Genomic DNA, 17,552 nt, shown 5'->3' with positions numbered 1-17,552 from the left:
CATGTTGTGAAAAACAAAAATACAATTTTTAACATTATAATTAAATTTTTAGTAAAATTCAGGTTCTTGTACTGTAACCAGACCGAGAATCCTCCACATTCGGATATCAAACTCTGGAGATTGTCAGCATACATACCCCTGATTAACGTAGGTTGTTGGGACCGAGACTGCCTCGGTTACCAAGGATCTCGGATAACAGAGAGTTTGCATTGATTTTGAGGTTAGGGATACTAGTTCCACATTAGCAAGACAAACACTTGGAAAATATATGTTTTAACAATACATAGCAAATTAAAACTGATAAAATGTAATTGTCATGCAAGTATTTTGTTTAAACAAGGTAGCGTTATAGAAAATAATAATAGAAACACACACAACCCTTCTTCAATCGTGAATCGTCTTAAAAACTTTTAATAAAGTATTATTCATAATCATGTTAAACCAATACACTACAGTATTGAAACCAAACAATAAGGCATTTTAGTTTGAAAAGCATATATTTAGATTTTGTTTGAGTTTCACCTGAGCTAACTTGACACAATCAAGTCTACTTCGTCTACATCATAGAATTGTTATTATTTCAGTTTGACACTGTAATTGCTTACGTTCTCCAGACAGCTCGGCCAGGTTGCAAATGGCTGGCGGCTAACCTAGAACTGTGTCATTTTCACTTTCTAGGTTGTTGTGGAACATTCTTACGTTAAAATAATACTTAATAACTCTTTCAAATATTCTCAACAAATCACAAATTACTATCTATCTTTATTCAGGCCAATAACGGGAACGGCCTTGGATAAACGGGAGTGTACTACAGCTACATTTTCTAACTATACCTTGGACAAGAGCTTGGTCAGGTCCTCGTAGACGTTGGGGCAGTAGAGGTCACAGTCGTAGTTGAGGTAGAGTTCTGTCACTAGACCAGGGATCCTCCACAGCTGTACCACACATTCTGCAATTTGAAATGGCAACTTCAACTTTCTGAGAAATTAAGATAACAATATTTAAATATATTGAGAAATGTTTCTAAGGACAGGGAACCAACTGTAAGACCAAAAGTAAGATTGTGGGTTCAGGTCTGAAGGGATATGAGAAAGTTGAGGCTTAATGAGCTAGGTGATCTAGAAGCTTTGATGATAACGCCAAGTACTGACTGGGATACGAGTGGCCACTTCAGTAAGAAAGTACTATATTTTGAACATTTAAAGAGAAAATTATTGGATGTCAATGCTAGTATTAAATAAAAGTACAACTGCAACTATCCAAATCAATTGGGACCACATTTGGGTAGTGAAAAATTCAAATAATTTGATTTTTACAAAAATTTACAATGTTTTACAGAAAATAGGCCGAGTCCAGCCGAGCTCTTACTATTGCCATCACAGGACGTGTCTGTGAGGATTTTGAGGTAGAAAAATTCAATTTCTTACTGTGCAAAAAAATATGACTTTTCCATGACCATGGGAGACGATTATGATGTCTACAAGACCGCGGAAGATGTTCAAGATTTGGCCGGAATCACATGAAACTATTACGGAGGTTCCATGATCAAAAGTTACAAATTAGAATATTGTAAGTTTTTTTTTATTCAGATACCATTGTTGATTGTTTACATATGGTTCTGACATAAAATGAGTTTTAAAATATAAATCAAACAGAACAGTTGATTGGAAAAAGTACCAATAATACTACTGGTACCTCATCGATGAAAACTACATTGCCAAAAAACTAATGGATACACTTAACTAGAACACTAGTGGGTACACTAATAAAAAACCTTTTTTACTTGATTTTTTGTTTGATTTTAATAGTTGAAAAGGTTGTTTTGTTGGAGGTCTAATTGCTTAAATGGTTTAACGTTGAGGAACAGTCTGGATCTTGATGATCCCTTGTACCTATCGACTTTTAGCTTGGAATTTATTGTCCCTGTGAAACAATGATAAATATGCTAAATTGCTGAGTTAAACTCCCTAAAGTAATATAATTTATTTGATAGAATAAGTCCTAAAATTAATAAACTTATTCTTAAATTAATAGGTAAATTTAAGAATGACCCAATCCTAAGGACTTACCCAATGCTAGTTCCTTTTGTTCAAAAGATATTTTGGAGTTGTCCGAGACAATTATCTCTGAGAGCCGTGACAAGAATAGCTCTAGTTGAAACTTTAAGTGAGTTCTGAGCGATTCAAAGAGTAAAAATGATACTTGAAGATTTGCTGCAAAGATGGACAACCTTTCGCTATTGAGCAACTGAAAAAAATTAACAAAAATGATTACTTAATTGTAAAGAATTTAAGTAGTTAGGGTAATTATTTGTGAATATTTCTTAGTCAAGGGGAAATTTTTTTATTTAGCTCTCGGTTTTGATTACCACATCCTAAAATTTACCCAGCACAGAAGGCTGAGCTGCCTTTTGTTGAAAATAATCAACAACTATTTTTCTTATCAGGGAAATTTATGTCGCAACTAATTAACTGCAATCCATAGTTGAAGATATCTCCATCCTTAAATTCTGTTTGATATTTCATACACATTTTACCCAAACAATCTTTCTACACAAAAAAGATAACACCCTAAGTGTTTCAATGGCACCAGATCTAAGTCTACTGAAGATCATTACTCTCACCATGAACAGGTTGCGGCACAGATCGTCCTTGACTATTGTGAGCAGAGTGGCGTACTTGCCGATGGCGTCTGCGCCGACCTCGAGCGCCACAGTGAGCAACGTCAGTCCCGTGTGTATGATCACCTCGGAGTTCTCCTTGTTGAGAGGGTTACACAGTGACACCAGGAACCTGAACAGCTCTCTTACACACAGCACACCGTATGGCACCAGTGGGCCTGCTCCTTGCAACACCACACAACATAATGACATGCTATATTGCTTCTAACAACATTTTTCCTATCACATAATTTATTCCATCCTAACTTAATCCTAATTAATGCTATTCAAGTTAGATTTGTTGAAAGGGTACAATTCCATTTGATTTTACCTGCCTGGTCTTTAAGGGACTGCTTTCTTGCTACTTTCTACTTTTAGCTTTCTTGTTGCTTTAAGGGGTGCTCCTCCGAATGAACTATTCTGACAACTGTATAAATGTAAAACATATTTTACTGTTATAACAAATTTTACTATAAAGAATAGACCACAAGAAAAAAGAACAGTTCCAATTGAAATTACTTAAGTGGTCACATATTAGCTTTAAAATTAAAATAAATAAATTGTAATAGTTTGAATGCTATAAGTATTTTTGTGCATCAAACTTCATAACAATAAACCCTTAGTTCTTGAATGCCTACGGTATTTTAAATAAAAAGCAAATGACAGTTTCTCCCTACCTTCCTCTTGAGGGGTGAACCTGACACCTTGAGAGTTGTACCACTCATGAGTATCAGATGACGGGGAGGTCGGGGATTGTGGGGCTGACTCTACAGGGGACTTTGGGGGCTCCACTGCAGGGGGCTCTACTACGGGGGTCTCGATTTGTAGAGTATCCACCTTGTCCTCTGGTGCTACATGTGTTTCACTAGATATATCCTCGGGCTGCTCTTCTGTATGCAGTTCTGTCTGTTCTGTTAATGCTAGTGCAGCTCCTCCCTACCACAAAATATGTTAGTTGACACTAAAAATGGTAATCTTTTGTGGCATAACAGTAAAAATTTGCTTGTTTTAATTTAGTTAAAAGCTCTAAACTGTTCTGTCACTAAGTTTAAAGGTAAACATGGCCATGATGCTCAGCTTTATTCTGCAAATAGTCCTGCTGTGCTACTCAGTTTGGTGTTACTACAAAGTGCCCTGTCAATCGGTTTTTGCTGCAAATTGTCATACTACTCAGTTAGACCCTGCAAATTGTCCTACCACTCGGTTAGACGATGCACATTGTCCTGCCACTCAGACGCTGCAAATTGTCCTACCACTCAGTTAGACGATGCACATTGTCCTGCCACTCAGTTAGACGTTGAAAATTGTCCTACCACTCAGTTAGACGCTGCAAATTGTCCTACCACTCAGTTAGACGCTGCACATTGTCCTGTCACTCAATTAGACGTTGAAAATTGTCCTACCACTCAGTTATACACTGCAAGTAACACTCAGATAGACGTTGCAAATTGTCCTGCCACTCAGTTAGACACTGCAAATTGTCCTACCTACAACATCTGTGTACATAGATGTTAAAAATTGTCCTACCTCTCAGTTAGACACTGCAAATTGTCCTACTACTTAGTTTGGTTCTGCAAATGGCATTGTTACTCACTTTGATGATACATATTGTCTTGCCATTCAGATACTTAATATGGCTTTGTTACTGACTGCCAAACACTGTCTAGATCAAAACTATACTAAATCAAAACAATTTTTCTAAACCTTATGTATTTTGACAAAACTCACATCTTTACATTGGGGATCTTCACTGTCTGGGACAACTTCAACATTGCTTTGTAATTCTCCATTGATCTGTGATTCTTCGTTTTGCGGTTGCTCTACTATCTCAGTCTCGCCACTAACTGTTTCGGTTTCATTTGCGTTTTCATCTGAAAAACACATCACATAAAATAAACAGTGCTACAACTTATGTGAAGTGAAATTTACCTTTGATAATTGTTATATAAACCAAATTGTCAGACAAAATTTAACTATTTATATAATATACACAATAGCCTACTAGAATAAGTAGTATTTTCAAACACAAGGAAAAAATGAATCAGCTTTCCTGAATATAAAAATGAGTTTAATAAAACTATATAACAGCACAAAACCTAGCTATAAATGTGGAAATGTACTCAGCATAAAATGATCAAACAATGTATTGCCTTCTCTGTGAAGAAGGAAGTAAAAATTGACAGTAAGTAATGGAGATACATTGTAAAATTTCTTGTGTTTTGCGGACATCTGATATCTGAAACAATTTTGTGGCCCAACTAAAATATCAGTGACTTTTCCAGGAAATTGGATATGACAGGGAGCTATGTACACTCAGACCCATTTAAGCAGTGTTTTATTATTTACTTAAAAATTATAATATCAGCTCACCAAGATACAACCTTATCATGCTTATAAGATTTGGATGGCCTCGGCCTGTATCACAACCATCAACCTACAATAACAAACATATAACTAAATAGACGTTATAAAGCTAGTTAAATAAATTATATTACCACTAATGGGCGTCTGCACAGTGGGAGTTTCATTTTCAAGCTTCACCTCCGCCTCTTTACTTCCTTCAAACTCTACAGGGGTTGTAGCCAGTGGAAGACTTGTGCTCACTTTGTCTTGTGGAAAATTATCTGAAAAATTTAATTGGTTACAGTACAGTACATCGTTGTCATATAACTTAAAACTAAGGATTCTATGTGTTCAATCAATCAATGTATTTCTTTATTGAGATTTCTATACAAAATACAATAGTGTCATACATAGATTGTAATTTGAATTTTCATATTGCTTAACAATTTTGATTGAAGAATTCCATTACTGAATAGCATGGTTGATCCATAAGCCGGTGTTTAAGTTTCCTCTTCAGATATTGATTTCTTAAGATACTCAAGTGCAGGCTACTGAAGATCTTTCGTCCCATGCATGAAAGATTCCTGCTGTTGTATGGTGAGCTGAAAGAAGGTAGTCTGTAGCTCTTCGAGTGTTGTGGGAGTGAAAATCTTCTCCGTCTGTAAGTTCCCTCTGTGCTGTATAATCACTGCAAGAATGTGTATAGTGATATCACAGTCATGATTTTAGTGATTAAGCTTCCCTGCAACTTTCCGTAGGGCTGAGGTCAGCTAGCGTTCTTAGAGCTTTCTTTTGGAGTCGCGGTATTCTAGTTCAGTGGTTCCACCCCAGACCACTAATCCCTATCTTATGTATTGACACGTATTCACAAAATTATGGACTTGGTACACACTATTACAACTTAACTTAATTAGACAATTGAACAGTCATTAAATAGTTTAAAAAAGTAAATAATGAGATTTTTGGGTAGTGGTCAGCTAGCTCATACAAATTTTCTTTTGTCTACTGTCTGAACAAATCCTATACCCTTAGCAATAAGGGGGTGCCGCTGAACGTAAGTATTTCGTCTGGTGTTCAGGGCCACTCCCATATTACTAAGGGTATGTTAAAATGAAATAACAGTAACGTTAAGTGTTCTTTTCTGGTGTATCTATTAACTCCTGAACTCTAATTTTGTTAAGAAATATAGTCAAACTTTATCCCATTAAAAAAACCTCAAACAGCTAATTGGCTTCCTTTTTTTAATACGTAAGATTTGTAATAACTGTCCTTGAAAAACAGTAAATGTCGGTAATGTTAGTATGATATTGACACCAAAGTTTTCACTTAAGTGGATATGGCAATAAATCTTTGATCTTGGTAAGCAAAACATACTAAGATTTGTTGATAGAATATAAAATAATGAAAACTATTACGATGACTTTTACGACGGGGACACACACCTCAGGTGCACATTTAAATGTAACGGAGTGGATAATCAGTGTGGCTTTGTTAGCAACCATTATCAGCTGTTTCTGAAGCCAGTGCCATTTATCTAAACCCAACGATCATGGACAGCTGTGCCCAGTTTCAAACAGTCAAAATACAAAACTGATTTTTTCTCAGTAATTAAACTGGTGACCTTTTTATCATCATGTGAGCTCTTTAACTCTCACTCACTGCTACCCAGCAATAAAGTATCCTATACAGTCAAACCTCAGTCAAATAAATTTCTCGATGAGACAAATTTTTTTTTAAATCCCTTTGAAATTTTCTTCACGGTCAATAGTCAATGCTAAAAACACCTCAAAATAGTAATTAGGTTAAAAACCTCCATAAGATGAAACAAATTTCTCATGATCTTAATATCTATAGTACGTACGGTAGTTAGTCTAAACATGATACCCATCCCTCTTCCTTCATCGGTTATTGTTGTCAGAGCGAGGAAAAAATAAGACGAATGACTGCAGTATTAAACCTCTACAAAACTAATATTTTTATTAAGAATACCTCGATAGTACAAAATTTTCCCCTACCCCTTGAAATTCGTCTTATAGAGGTTCAACTGTACTGAGTTACTTAATGGCGACTTCTAAAAACTAAAATATGGTTTGTAAGCACAAATTGACTTTCAAACTAAAATGATGCATTATCAAACTATAAAAGCTACCTAAATTACTTATAAACTGCTTTACCTGCTGACAATTGAATGTGTGATGGTTTTTCCTTGTCCTCAGTCTTGATTTGTGGCCGACTAGTTTTTCTCATTGATGATTTCAATTTGCGTTTTCCCCTTGATTGGTCAATACTTCCAGATCTCATTTTTAACTTCTGTTAAACACAATTACTTATATTAAAGACATGTTTGCACAATTAGCTTTAAATATTATACTTCATAGACAAAAAAGTCCTGTCATTTTATGATGTAATGGCATATTGTAAATAAATAAATACCTAAGGCAAACTGCCTATCTACTGGCCATATGTAAACACAACTTTAGGTTTAAGGAGTAAATTAATACAAATTTTACAAAAGCAGATTATAAGTTATAAGGAGCAAAAAAGAGCGGTTAGAATCATGCTTAAGCTGCAGCGTGATGAGTCAGCTAAAGAGCATTTTAAGGACCTAAAAATCTTTACTGTTTACAGGCAGTATATATCAATAATAATTGTAAAAAAAACAGGAAGTATATTCAGAACCAAAAGAAAAATCACATTCTTATCTATACTTATTTAATACGCAAGCAGATTTTTTGTGACAATTACTCCTCCGAAACTACTGAACCGATTGTCATGTTTTTGGTGTCATTGGAAAGAGCGTAACGTGAAGTTGTGCAGGAAACTTTCTGTTTAGGGAAATAATGAGAGAGTGAGGCCCTGGGGCCATTTAAAGTTTCGTATTTCTCCATAAGATTAACATTGGAAACAAAAATTGTTATGAAACTCCAGCTGTTGTCAGAAATCAAAAGTGAGAAGAAGAGCATATGTTAATTGTAAACAGTCAATAAGTTTGCTAATTTAACAGTTTGCTGCAAACTTGCTGACTTGGTTGAAATTCGTTTTAAAATAAAGCCTGTAATACTCAGCAATTGCTCGATTTCGAGCAACAGGGACACTAGTAATTTAAGAAATAAGAACGAAAATGTACAACCACACAGGACTAAATTTTTTGAAAAGAAACCATCCTATGCAGGTAATAGATTTTTTAAATTTATTCCAAAAAATATTAAAAAAGAAACAGATCCAAACAAATTTAAAACAATATTAAACGAGTTTTTAATAAATTTGGCAATTTATTCTTTTGACGATTTTTTCACCTCCCTCAGTTGCTATGATAGTTGAAACTATCTTACTAGATTTGTAAAATGTATTTGTTGTTTTTACAACCATTCCTCATGTTTTGCTGTTTTTTATCCTGTTGAACTATTTTGACACTATTTATTGTTATTATTTTATTTTGACACTATTTATTGTACAATGTACATAAAAACTAATAAAGATAATTGAATTGAATTGAATTGAAGTTGAATCCAAATACAGTACTAAAATACGGGCTACTGTCTAAATGTAAATTTTTCACAAACAATACCAAAAGTTAAATTTATTAAACATTTTCACTTTTCAGTTAACTTATACTTTAACAAATACTTTAACCCAAAAAATGACAACTTTTTACTTTAAAATCTAGTTGTTACTATCTAATTTTGAACTTGTTGTTAGAAAGTTTCATTAATTAGAAGCTCAATGTGTCAAATATGATCTGAATACAGAATCATGATCCCACTTCTCTGTTTCCCTTCTCCCTTTTAATCGAATATGACTACATAATTTTCACCATAAAAAATAATTTAACTTTTTAAATATCACCAGATTACCTTCATATTGATGGGTTTCCTCAAGTCCTCGGAGAAGTAAGGCAGTCTTGTGAACAGAAGTTGCACCATGTCTTTGAGGTAATGCTCGGCACACCGTCGCAGAAGCTCTACAATATCAAGATACGCAATGTTAATAATTGGGTCACAATGTTGAAATTTACTTGAAAATTCAGAGGATATGATAATAACCACCATAACTAAAATAGCATTGACAACCTACCGCCAAAGATGTTTAATTAATTTAATCATGACAGATTTTACACTCTTATTAACAGAAAAATCTCAAGCTAATAAAACAAGTGTTCAATGGAGACACACAGTAATGGCGGGTCAAAAGTAACAAGCCTAATTTAAGGTTAAATTAATAAATAATAAACCCGTCCTGTTAACTTCCACCTGAACCAGGTAGGCCACTCCACCATCTACTACCATGAAGCCCTGCTGTAGCACATGTGAACCCTACATGAGTTGCATTCCATACCTGACCAATAGGTGATCAAAACCACAGTTTAAGCTGCTGTCTCCTGTTTGGGAAGACAAAGCTGTGCGGGGAATCTAACCTCAACTCCCAGGATTTATCACAAGTCAGGTTTTTTGGACCATGCTCACTGATACTATTTTAAGTGAAGGTTTGGTATGTAACCCTTTCCGTTATATTGGTGTTTTAGGTTAAAGGGGCTAATCAAAATAAACACTTACCGCTTAATCGAACTTCAAAACAGATCCTCAAACAGCTAAGCATGATCTCACAAACACTGTCATTGGTGAGCATCACTCCGAGAGGAGACAATACCAGCGAGCGTAGAACCTGAGACAGAGTGGAGTAACTGTGAGGTTGTTGTACACATGTTGAGCAATAAATGAAACTGTTAATATTAGTTTACGCAACGATCATGTACTGATAGTCTTTACAACACAAGCAGAAAGTTTGAGGTACAAGCCTTCGTGAGAGCCTTAAAAACATCTACTGAAGTGTCGTCACCCTGACGTACCTTCGTTGACACGGTGCTATCCTTATACACTGTAACTAAGTCACTACGTCACCCTGACGTCTTACACTACGGGAATCGGGAAGTTAATAAGCACTACGGTTTAACACTGTAAAACTGCTAACGACCGAACGCGCCGGAGTTACTCAGGATGGAAGCTGGCTATAACTGAGGTGTAGAGGTGTCGGTTAACATGGACTCATGGGTTGGGGAAGTGGCGTGACCCGATCGTCCAATAGCATTCGTTTATTCAAATATTATTAACTGGTAGTGGGAGAGAGGGACGAGCGCGTACTATGTCCCGGAAGCTCGCGCGTCATAGGACTGACGTCACGCTCAGCTGGTGTACTCTGAACAGCTGGGCGCGCGATGACTGTAGTCGCCGTGGGCCTGTTGTCTGCACCTGATGTCAACACTGGGCCACTGTCGATAGCTATCAGCTGATCAATGTGTCTTTTCCACGTAACACCCGAACTTAACTTAACTATATACATAGTTGGACTTATCTGCCTAACCACACATCCTTCAATCCACTTATCCTTAGATCTATAATCTCTAATCAATACATTTTGGTTTTCAAACAGATATCGAGTCTTACTACCCCTAGCATACATCTTTTGAGCTTGTTGTTGTCTATTTACAGTCTCAGACAAATTAGGTCTGAGTAGGTCTAATCGGGTTCTCAAAGGTCTATTAAACATTAACATAGCAGGTGTCTCATTAGTGGTCATGTGCACAGAATTGCGATAGTCAAAAAGAATTCTACTTAAGGCTACAGAAGTATTTACATTTTCCCTAAATGCACATTTTAACTTTGACTTAGCATACTTAACCGAGTTCTCGGCCTGTCCGTTACTTTGAGCATGGTACGGAGCCGATGTTGTGTGCTTGATACCGTTATGTTTCAAGAATGAGGCAAACTCCATTGAACTAAATGGAGGACCGTTGTCACTATGGATTGACTCTGGCAAACCAAACCGTGCAAACAAATCACGAAGGTGATTTATAGTGTGATTGGCTGAAGTCGAACTAGTTTCGAAAACTTCCAGCCACTTTGAATGTGCGTCAACTACTATCAGATACAACTTTCCCTTGAATGGGCCTAAGTGATCTACATGTAACCTAGCCCATGGTCTACTCGGGTAATGCCAATGATGCAATTCGGCTTTACTAGGATTTGGTCTTTCAAGAAGACAGGACGAACAGCTGTTAGCAAGGTTCTCTATGTCTTTGTCTAGACTTGGATACCAAAAATAAGAACGCGCAACAGACTTCATTTTAGTTATGCCCAGATGAGATGCATGAAGTTCATTCAAAACATAACTTCTCAAACTACTAGGAACAATTACCTTGTACCCCCACATCAAAACACCTTGCTCGACAGCTAGTTCCTCCCTCCTTTGATAAAATGGGAACAATTCAAATTCCTCTTTAGGGACAAAATTTGGCCACCCAAACATGACATAGCCTAACACTCTCCGTAATAACGGGTCTTTTTGTGTTTCTACTCTAATTTGATCACATGTCACTGGTACTGAGCTCTCTTTAACAAAGTGTAAATGTAAATAAGTACCTAACCACAACAATTCGGGTTCCTCGTCTGCTGGGGACACTTTAAGCGGTAACCTAGACAACGCATCGGCGCTATTGTTGTCTGACCTAACATATTTTATGTCAAAATCATACCCTGACAGGAACAGGGCGTATCTCTGTAATCTACTGGCTGCGAACACAGGCAAGCCTTTCTTAGGTCCAAAAATACTAATAAGGGGTTTGTGGTCACTTTTAAGGGTAAAATGCTTCCCGTACAAATACTGGTGGAATTTCTTAACACCATAAACTACAGCTAATGCCTCCTTATCAATTTGTGAATAGTTTTGCTCTGCTTGGTTCAATGTACGTGATGCAAAACTTACTGGTTTTTCAGCACCGTCTTTGTCTATTATACTGAGAATACAACCTAGACCATAGTTACTTGCATCTACTGTAAGTATTACTGGTGCTTGGGGGTCATAGTGTGTTAGCACAGGAGCCGTACACAGTAGCTCTTTAACTTTCTTAAACGATTTCATACACTCGTCATCAAAACAAAATTCTACATCTTTCTTCAAAAGGTCATACAAAGGTCTCAAAACACCTGCAATATTAGGGACAAACTTAGAGTAATAGTTGACTAGACCCACAAATGATTTTACTTCTGTCACATTTCTCGGTACAGGAGCATCGACAATCGCTTTTATCTTGGCTTGCGAGGTGTGAAGCCCATGTTTGTCTATAGTAAACCCCAAAAACTCCAATTTTGATGCAAAAAATTTACACTTATCTTGTTTCACTGTGAAACCTACAGCCTTGAGGCGTGAACAAACTTCCCTTAGTCTATTTAAATGTACTTCGTCATTAGGTCCTGATACAATTATATCGTCCAAAAAACATTTCACACCTTGCAACCCTTGCAAAGCTTGTTCGATGACTCTTTGAAAGATACCTACTGCTGATGCTATGCCATAAGGCAATCTTTTGTACGCAAACAACCCCTTGTGTGTACTGATTGTACACAGCTTTTGTGATGACTCGTCTAATCTTAACTGCATATAGGCTTGACTTAGATCGATCTTACTGAAAAATTCCCCTTTTTGTAGTTCTGTAAACAGATCTTCAACCCTAAGAATGGGGTACCTATCAATTTCTAATAGTGCGTTAACATGCCTAAAGTCCCCACAAATCCTAATGCTACCATCCTTTTTAGGAACTGGCACAATAGGCGATCCGTACTCTGAACTGCAAACTGGGACTAAAATATCGGACTCCACCAAACGTTCTAGTTCTTTTTCTACCTTAGCCTTAAGGGTGTAGGGTAGTGATCTGGGTCGATGATATTTGGTAATGGCATTTTCTTTTACAACCAGCCTTACGGGCTTACAATTGCACTGTCCCAATCGATCTGAGAAAACTTCCGGAAACTCATTTACTAGTTCCTTAACTAAACTTTCATGTTTACTCTTTGATTCAGTTTTAGCAACAAATAATTCCTCAATATTTTTGAAAGAAATGTCTACTCCTAACTCCTTTATCCAGTCTCGTCCCATAAGGGGATGAGCTCCGTCCTTAATGACGTACAAGCTTAAAGTTCGGTTTTTATCCCTGAACTGAACATTTACCTCTAGCTTACCCACAGGGTAAATTGGTACATTAGTGTAGGAGCTTAACTTTATGTCAGTAGGAAACAATTTCAAAGTACTCAAATTATCTTTATAATAAGCCTCGCTTACTACAGTTACTGACGCACCCGTGTCAACTTCAAAAGTTACTGATTTGTTCTCAAGAATAACCTCTGTTTTGAAAGGATCAACCTTAGTTATCCAGGACCCTTCACTAATTTCAAACAGATTACCTATACTCTCCTCAATATCATCATTTACGCTTACATCATCAGATACCTCATCTACATAGTTATGCTGCTTATTTCTATTATATCTAAAATCACTCTTATTACTACGGAACTAAAACTGTGACTTACTGTTTTGCTGAGATCGACACACTTTTGCTAAATGATTTTTCTTACCGCACTTGTGACATGTCGAACCTTTAAAACGGCAATTCCTGCCGATGTGACCGAAGTCACCACAACAAAAACACTGCCACTACACTCTATCATTTGACGTTGACGCCGATGCCGCTGCAGACGATGTTGGCTGTTACTGTTGTCTACCTCTTCCGGTGTTGTGATGCGCTGAACCTCGTGGGCGGGGTTGCTGACCTGATGGGCGTGGTGAAGCTGATGCTGATGCCGCCGCCATGCGTTGGATCCTCCCGCCGTGACCATCGCTGCTTCCCGCCGAAAGTGACGCCGCGCTCTTCTCCGCCATCTCGAACTGTGACGTCATCTGCACTGCCTTCTCGAATGTTAAATTTGATTCCGATAAAAGTCTCTGCTTCATTGATTCACTTCTAATGCCACTAACCAGGCGATCTCGTAGATAGTCATTTAATTCGCGCCAAATTCGCAATGTGTCGACAAATGCTTTAATTGCGCGATATACTGGGAAACACTCTCGTTTTCTAACTGATTTCTCCAGCTGAATCTATATCGTTCCGCAATGAAAGATGGGGTCGGGTACAAATGGTCTTTAAATAATTTCACTAATTCAGCGTACGATTTAGTAGACGGTTTGTCCGGTGTACACAAATCTCGCAAAAGTTTAAACGTCTTTACACCAACTACTGTGAGTAACGTACTAACCTTTTTCGTTTCACTGACCTCGTTACAACTTAAAAATAGCTCGAAACGTTCAATATACGAGTCCCACGTTTCCTCGTGTTGGTCGAACTCCCCGACACTTCCTATAATTCCCGCCATTTTATGTCCGAACTTAAATCCTTCACTAAATAGCTTCTCTATGTTCATTCCTTCCCCACACAAACTAACGAAAATCTTTTTAAGGCGCTAAAACAAGCCATTTACACCACGCGTACAGTACCGGACGTAGACCGACGCTTCACTCCCGAACGTTAAAAACTGCTCCAATTGTCCTCGTCGCCACTGAAGTGTCGTCACCCTGACGTACCTTCGTTGACACGGTGCTATCCTTATACACTGTAACTAAGTCACTACGTCATCTACGAATGTCATAAAGGCTAATTACGCAGTGCGTACACTAGTTTACCTACCAACCACAGTTTCTTAATTACTAAAAATCACTAGGCCTACTCATAACTTCCAAGATGGGTTATTTTTTCGTTTTTAACCTCTCGTTGCCACTGATTGTGATGCAATGACTTATTGTATTGACCACTCACTCATTGTTTAATCAATTAAATTGGTCTTAACAGCCGATAAGTTGGCATTCAAAGTATTAACATTTTACTTCCTTTTCTCTCAATTTTTGAACCTCATTGATCCAAACTTTTACTGTAAAGTAACAAAACAATACTGTAAACTAAGTAAATAATACTGGAAAATATATATTTTTTATTCCAAGTACTGAATCGAAAAGGCTAATCTAATAATTAGTCGTAGGTAAAAGTTATGAAAAATATTATTTAACCAAAATTAACATTAAAAATAATAATACAAATGTTATAAGAAATACATCTTTTTCATACTTAAATTATAGAATAAGGGCACCGCAGCTAGCTTACCTTTAAAATGCCTAGATAATAACTTAATAACATTGCTAAACTATGTTCAACTATGTAATCTAGTAAAGTTATAAGTGTGTTGTGTGCTATGGTAAACACTTGCCCAATAAGTTATAGGCTAACCTATTATTTAGACGAAAACCCTTATAGCCTACACTCTTTTGTCCTATTATTACCCTGTAACTGAGTTTATTCACAGTTCTTTTACTTAACCTTGTCCTTACAATTTCCATCAATTAAAAAAAATGTGTAGGCTTATGTATCTATCTACTGTAAATTAAAATTAACCTTCACAACCAACCAGTAATCGTTTAATGGTATAAGATGAGTGACAGTAACTAAATACCTGTAATATTTTCATGAGCACAACCCCATCGCTGGCTTGATCCGTCCCCACAAACCTAGCGTGAGTGACTGCGTCTGCGATCCTCTCTACAGCTGCTGGCACTGACTTGCCTCCAGGGTCTGGTAGAAAAACAACAAATATCATGCCGCGTTTACACCAGGCCAGTTAGCAGGCAGATTACAAGGCTTATTATCTAACTGTTAACAAGCCTAAGTTGAAAATTTTTTTTAAACACAAACCTTTGGAACTGTTACAATTAGTTGTAATACTTAAGTTATTTAATCAGATTAATTTTGGACATACTAAATTTTTTATTGGTACAGTAAATTATTTAATCATCTGAATAGCAAAGGTGTAATATTAAAGAATTACATTAAAAGAAAGAATTCGACAAGTTGAACAGTGAACAAAGTGAATTTGACTTGCAAAAAACAATTTTATAGGCTTTAGTTAATTAAGCCATTGGCGCCGACTTACGAGCGTTACTCGTACGGCCGCTGCAGGCCGACTTACGAGAGCCGCTCGTGTCACCGCTAGGCAGCGCCATTTTTTATTTAGTTATTATTATTTTTCGCCCTTTTTGTTTCTTCTTACTATTATAATGTTTATAAATATCTTGCTTCTTGATTTGCGTATTTTAATAAATTAATAGCGAATAACAAACAATTTTGTGTTGCCATGGAAACCACATATCACCAAAAATCAGCTGCGGTAAGGTAAACAAACAATTTAAAAAAAATGTTATTACTTATAAAAGTACACAACTTTTGATTTTTCTACGTAGGGAATCGATCGACCTTTATAATAGTAGTGCTATTTGGTGTCTGGATTAATTAATTTAATTAATTTTTTTAATTAATTTGTATATCAAGTTTACTTTCAAAATATTGTTCTGAAAATTTTTATTTTTATAATCTTTATATATAGATATTTTTTTAGTTTAGAACTTTGACTATCCAATTAACACTTTTCTGTGGAAAATTTTACTGTGAACAAAATGGTGAAAGAATTATTAATTTATTACCTAAGGTTTTCTTTCTATAGCAGTTAGAGTAAAAGTCTACAAATTCGGTAAAATTAATTGCCGCCAGAAGGTGCTGCAGGTAGCGGATTAATTCCTTCCCCAATGGGTTAAATTGGCAAATGGTCCTAAATTTACTAGTTTTTTTCCCTAAATAAATAAAAATAAAAATGTTGAGTTGTGTTTATAAAAATATGTATGATTGTTATTCAATAAAAGTGGAATTTGATTAATTCAAAAAGGTAATTCATCAAGCTATTTATACATTTGAAAACCAACAGGCACAATTACATATTTTAGGAATCTAGTTACTAGTACTGATGTAATCATTGTATTGATGAGGCAATGTTACGTCCCGTTGCTCACCAATGAGGCCGTACGACAGAAACTTGCTGACAGAGGAGAGTGCGAGGCTAGTGACCGGTCCTGTAGTCTCTTCTGACTTAATCACTTCTAAAAATGGTTCTGGAACAGTATATCACAGAATTTTAAAACCAATGAACGCTACAGTTAATTTTAGCATTCAAACAACTTTAACTTCACACATTTTAAAATAGGCCTACAAAAGTACTAAACTGATTTTTGTTCAATGTCTTCAAAATTACAGTATACTTCTGAATTAATAAACTAAATGTGCATCAGTATACTTTTGAAGTAGTACGAAATCTGTAATTGCTAAATTTGTAGGCTTACTATAAACTTTTACTACAGTACAACAGCTCAGACTTATTTGACTTCTCACAAAAGCTTAATAATTAGTTACAAGAGATGTACCAAAGAGAATACGTATACAGTAGACTCTCGCTCATCCGGACTAATGTGGCGGATGTCCGGTCGGGATTACGATAAATCTTGACTTTCGAGAGTCGAGCAAACACAGTACTGTATATAGCCGTTTTACAATTTTGTTCCAGGTCCACAGTATTGATAGCCGGGCAAATGCAATTCCAACAGATATAATTTTTACCTCCGTGTTATCCGAGTTTTTGATTATCCAAGCTAGTCTCTGTCCTGTTTAGCTTGGATAATTGGACTTGAGCGCGTCTAATGTACTATTGTTCTTAAATGTATTTGCAACTTATGACCTAACTTGCAGTAAAAGTTCATTTTATCAGGCAATTAAGTACGCCTATTAATGTTGTTGCCTTCACATTATAAACTAAGCTAAGCTGGTACAGTAGACTCCCTCTTATCCTGACTC

The 17,552-nt window shown here is 36.3% G+C and overlaps 1 protein-coding gene across 2 annotated transcripts in view; it reads right to left on the bottom strand.

Moving 5' to 3' along the window:
• The window catches only part of LOC128988596 (Golgi-specific brefeldin A-resistance guanine nucleotide exchange factor 1-like), a 55,026-nt gene that overhangs the window by 33,961 nt on the left and 3,513 nt on the right, over positions 1-17,552 (bottom strand). Inside the window, exons 4-14 of one of the 2 annotated variants that reach the window (XM_054410017.1) lie at positions 16,718-16,816; positions 15,331-15,449; positions 9,556-9,664; positions 8,857-8,963; positions 7,177-7,312; positions 5,155-5,283; positions 4,388-4,530; positions 3,337-3,595; positions 2,624-2,844; positions 2,070-2,247; positions 834-949 (exon numbers count right to left, since the gene is read on the bottom strand). In XM_054410017.1, coding sequence (XP_054265992.1) covers positions 834-949; positions 2,070-2,247; positions 2,624-2,844; positions 3,337-3,595; positions 4,388-4,530; positions 5,155-5,283; positions 7,177-7,312; positions 8,857-8,963; positions 9,556-9,664; positions 15,331-15,449; positions 16,718-16,816 — 1,616 coding nt within the window. The remainder of the gene's footprint in view (positions 1-833; positions 950-2,069; positions 2,248-2,623; positions 2,845-3,336; positions 3,596-4,387; positions 4,531-5,154; positions 5,284-7,176; positions 7,313-8,856; positions 8,964-9,555; positions 9,665-15,330; positions 15,450-16,717; positions 16,817-17,552) is intronic. The other variant, XM_054410018.1, reaches the window with a different exon arrangement.

The sequence above is a fragment of the Macrosteles quadrilineatus genome, unplaced genomic scaffold, assembly GCF_028750875.1.
Source record: "Macrosteles quadrilineatus isolate MER2022 unplaced genomic scaffold, UCM_ALF_1.0 Scaffold_3__2_contigs__length_128488019, whole genome shotgun sequence".
Classification (NCBI taxonomy): Eukaryota; Metazoa; Arthropoda; class Insecta; order Hemiptera; family Cicadellidae; genus Macrosteles; species Macrosteles quadrilineatus.
Note: the sequence above shows the minus strand (reverse complement) of the source record. Positions and strands in the feature narration are given on the sequence as shown.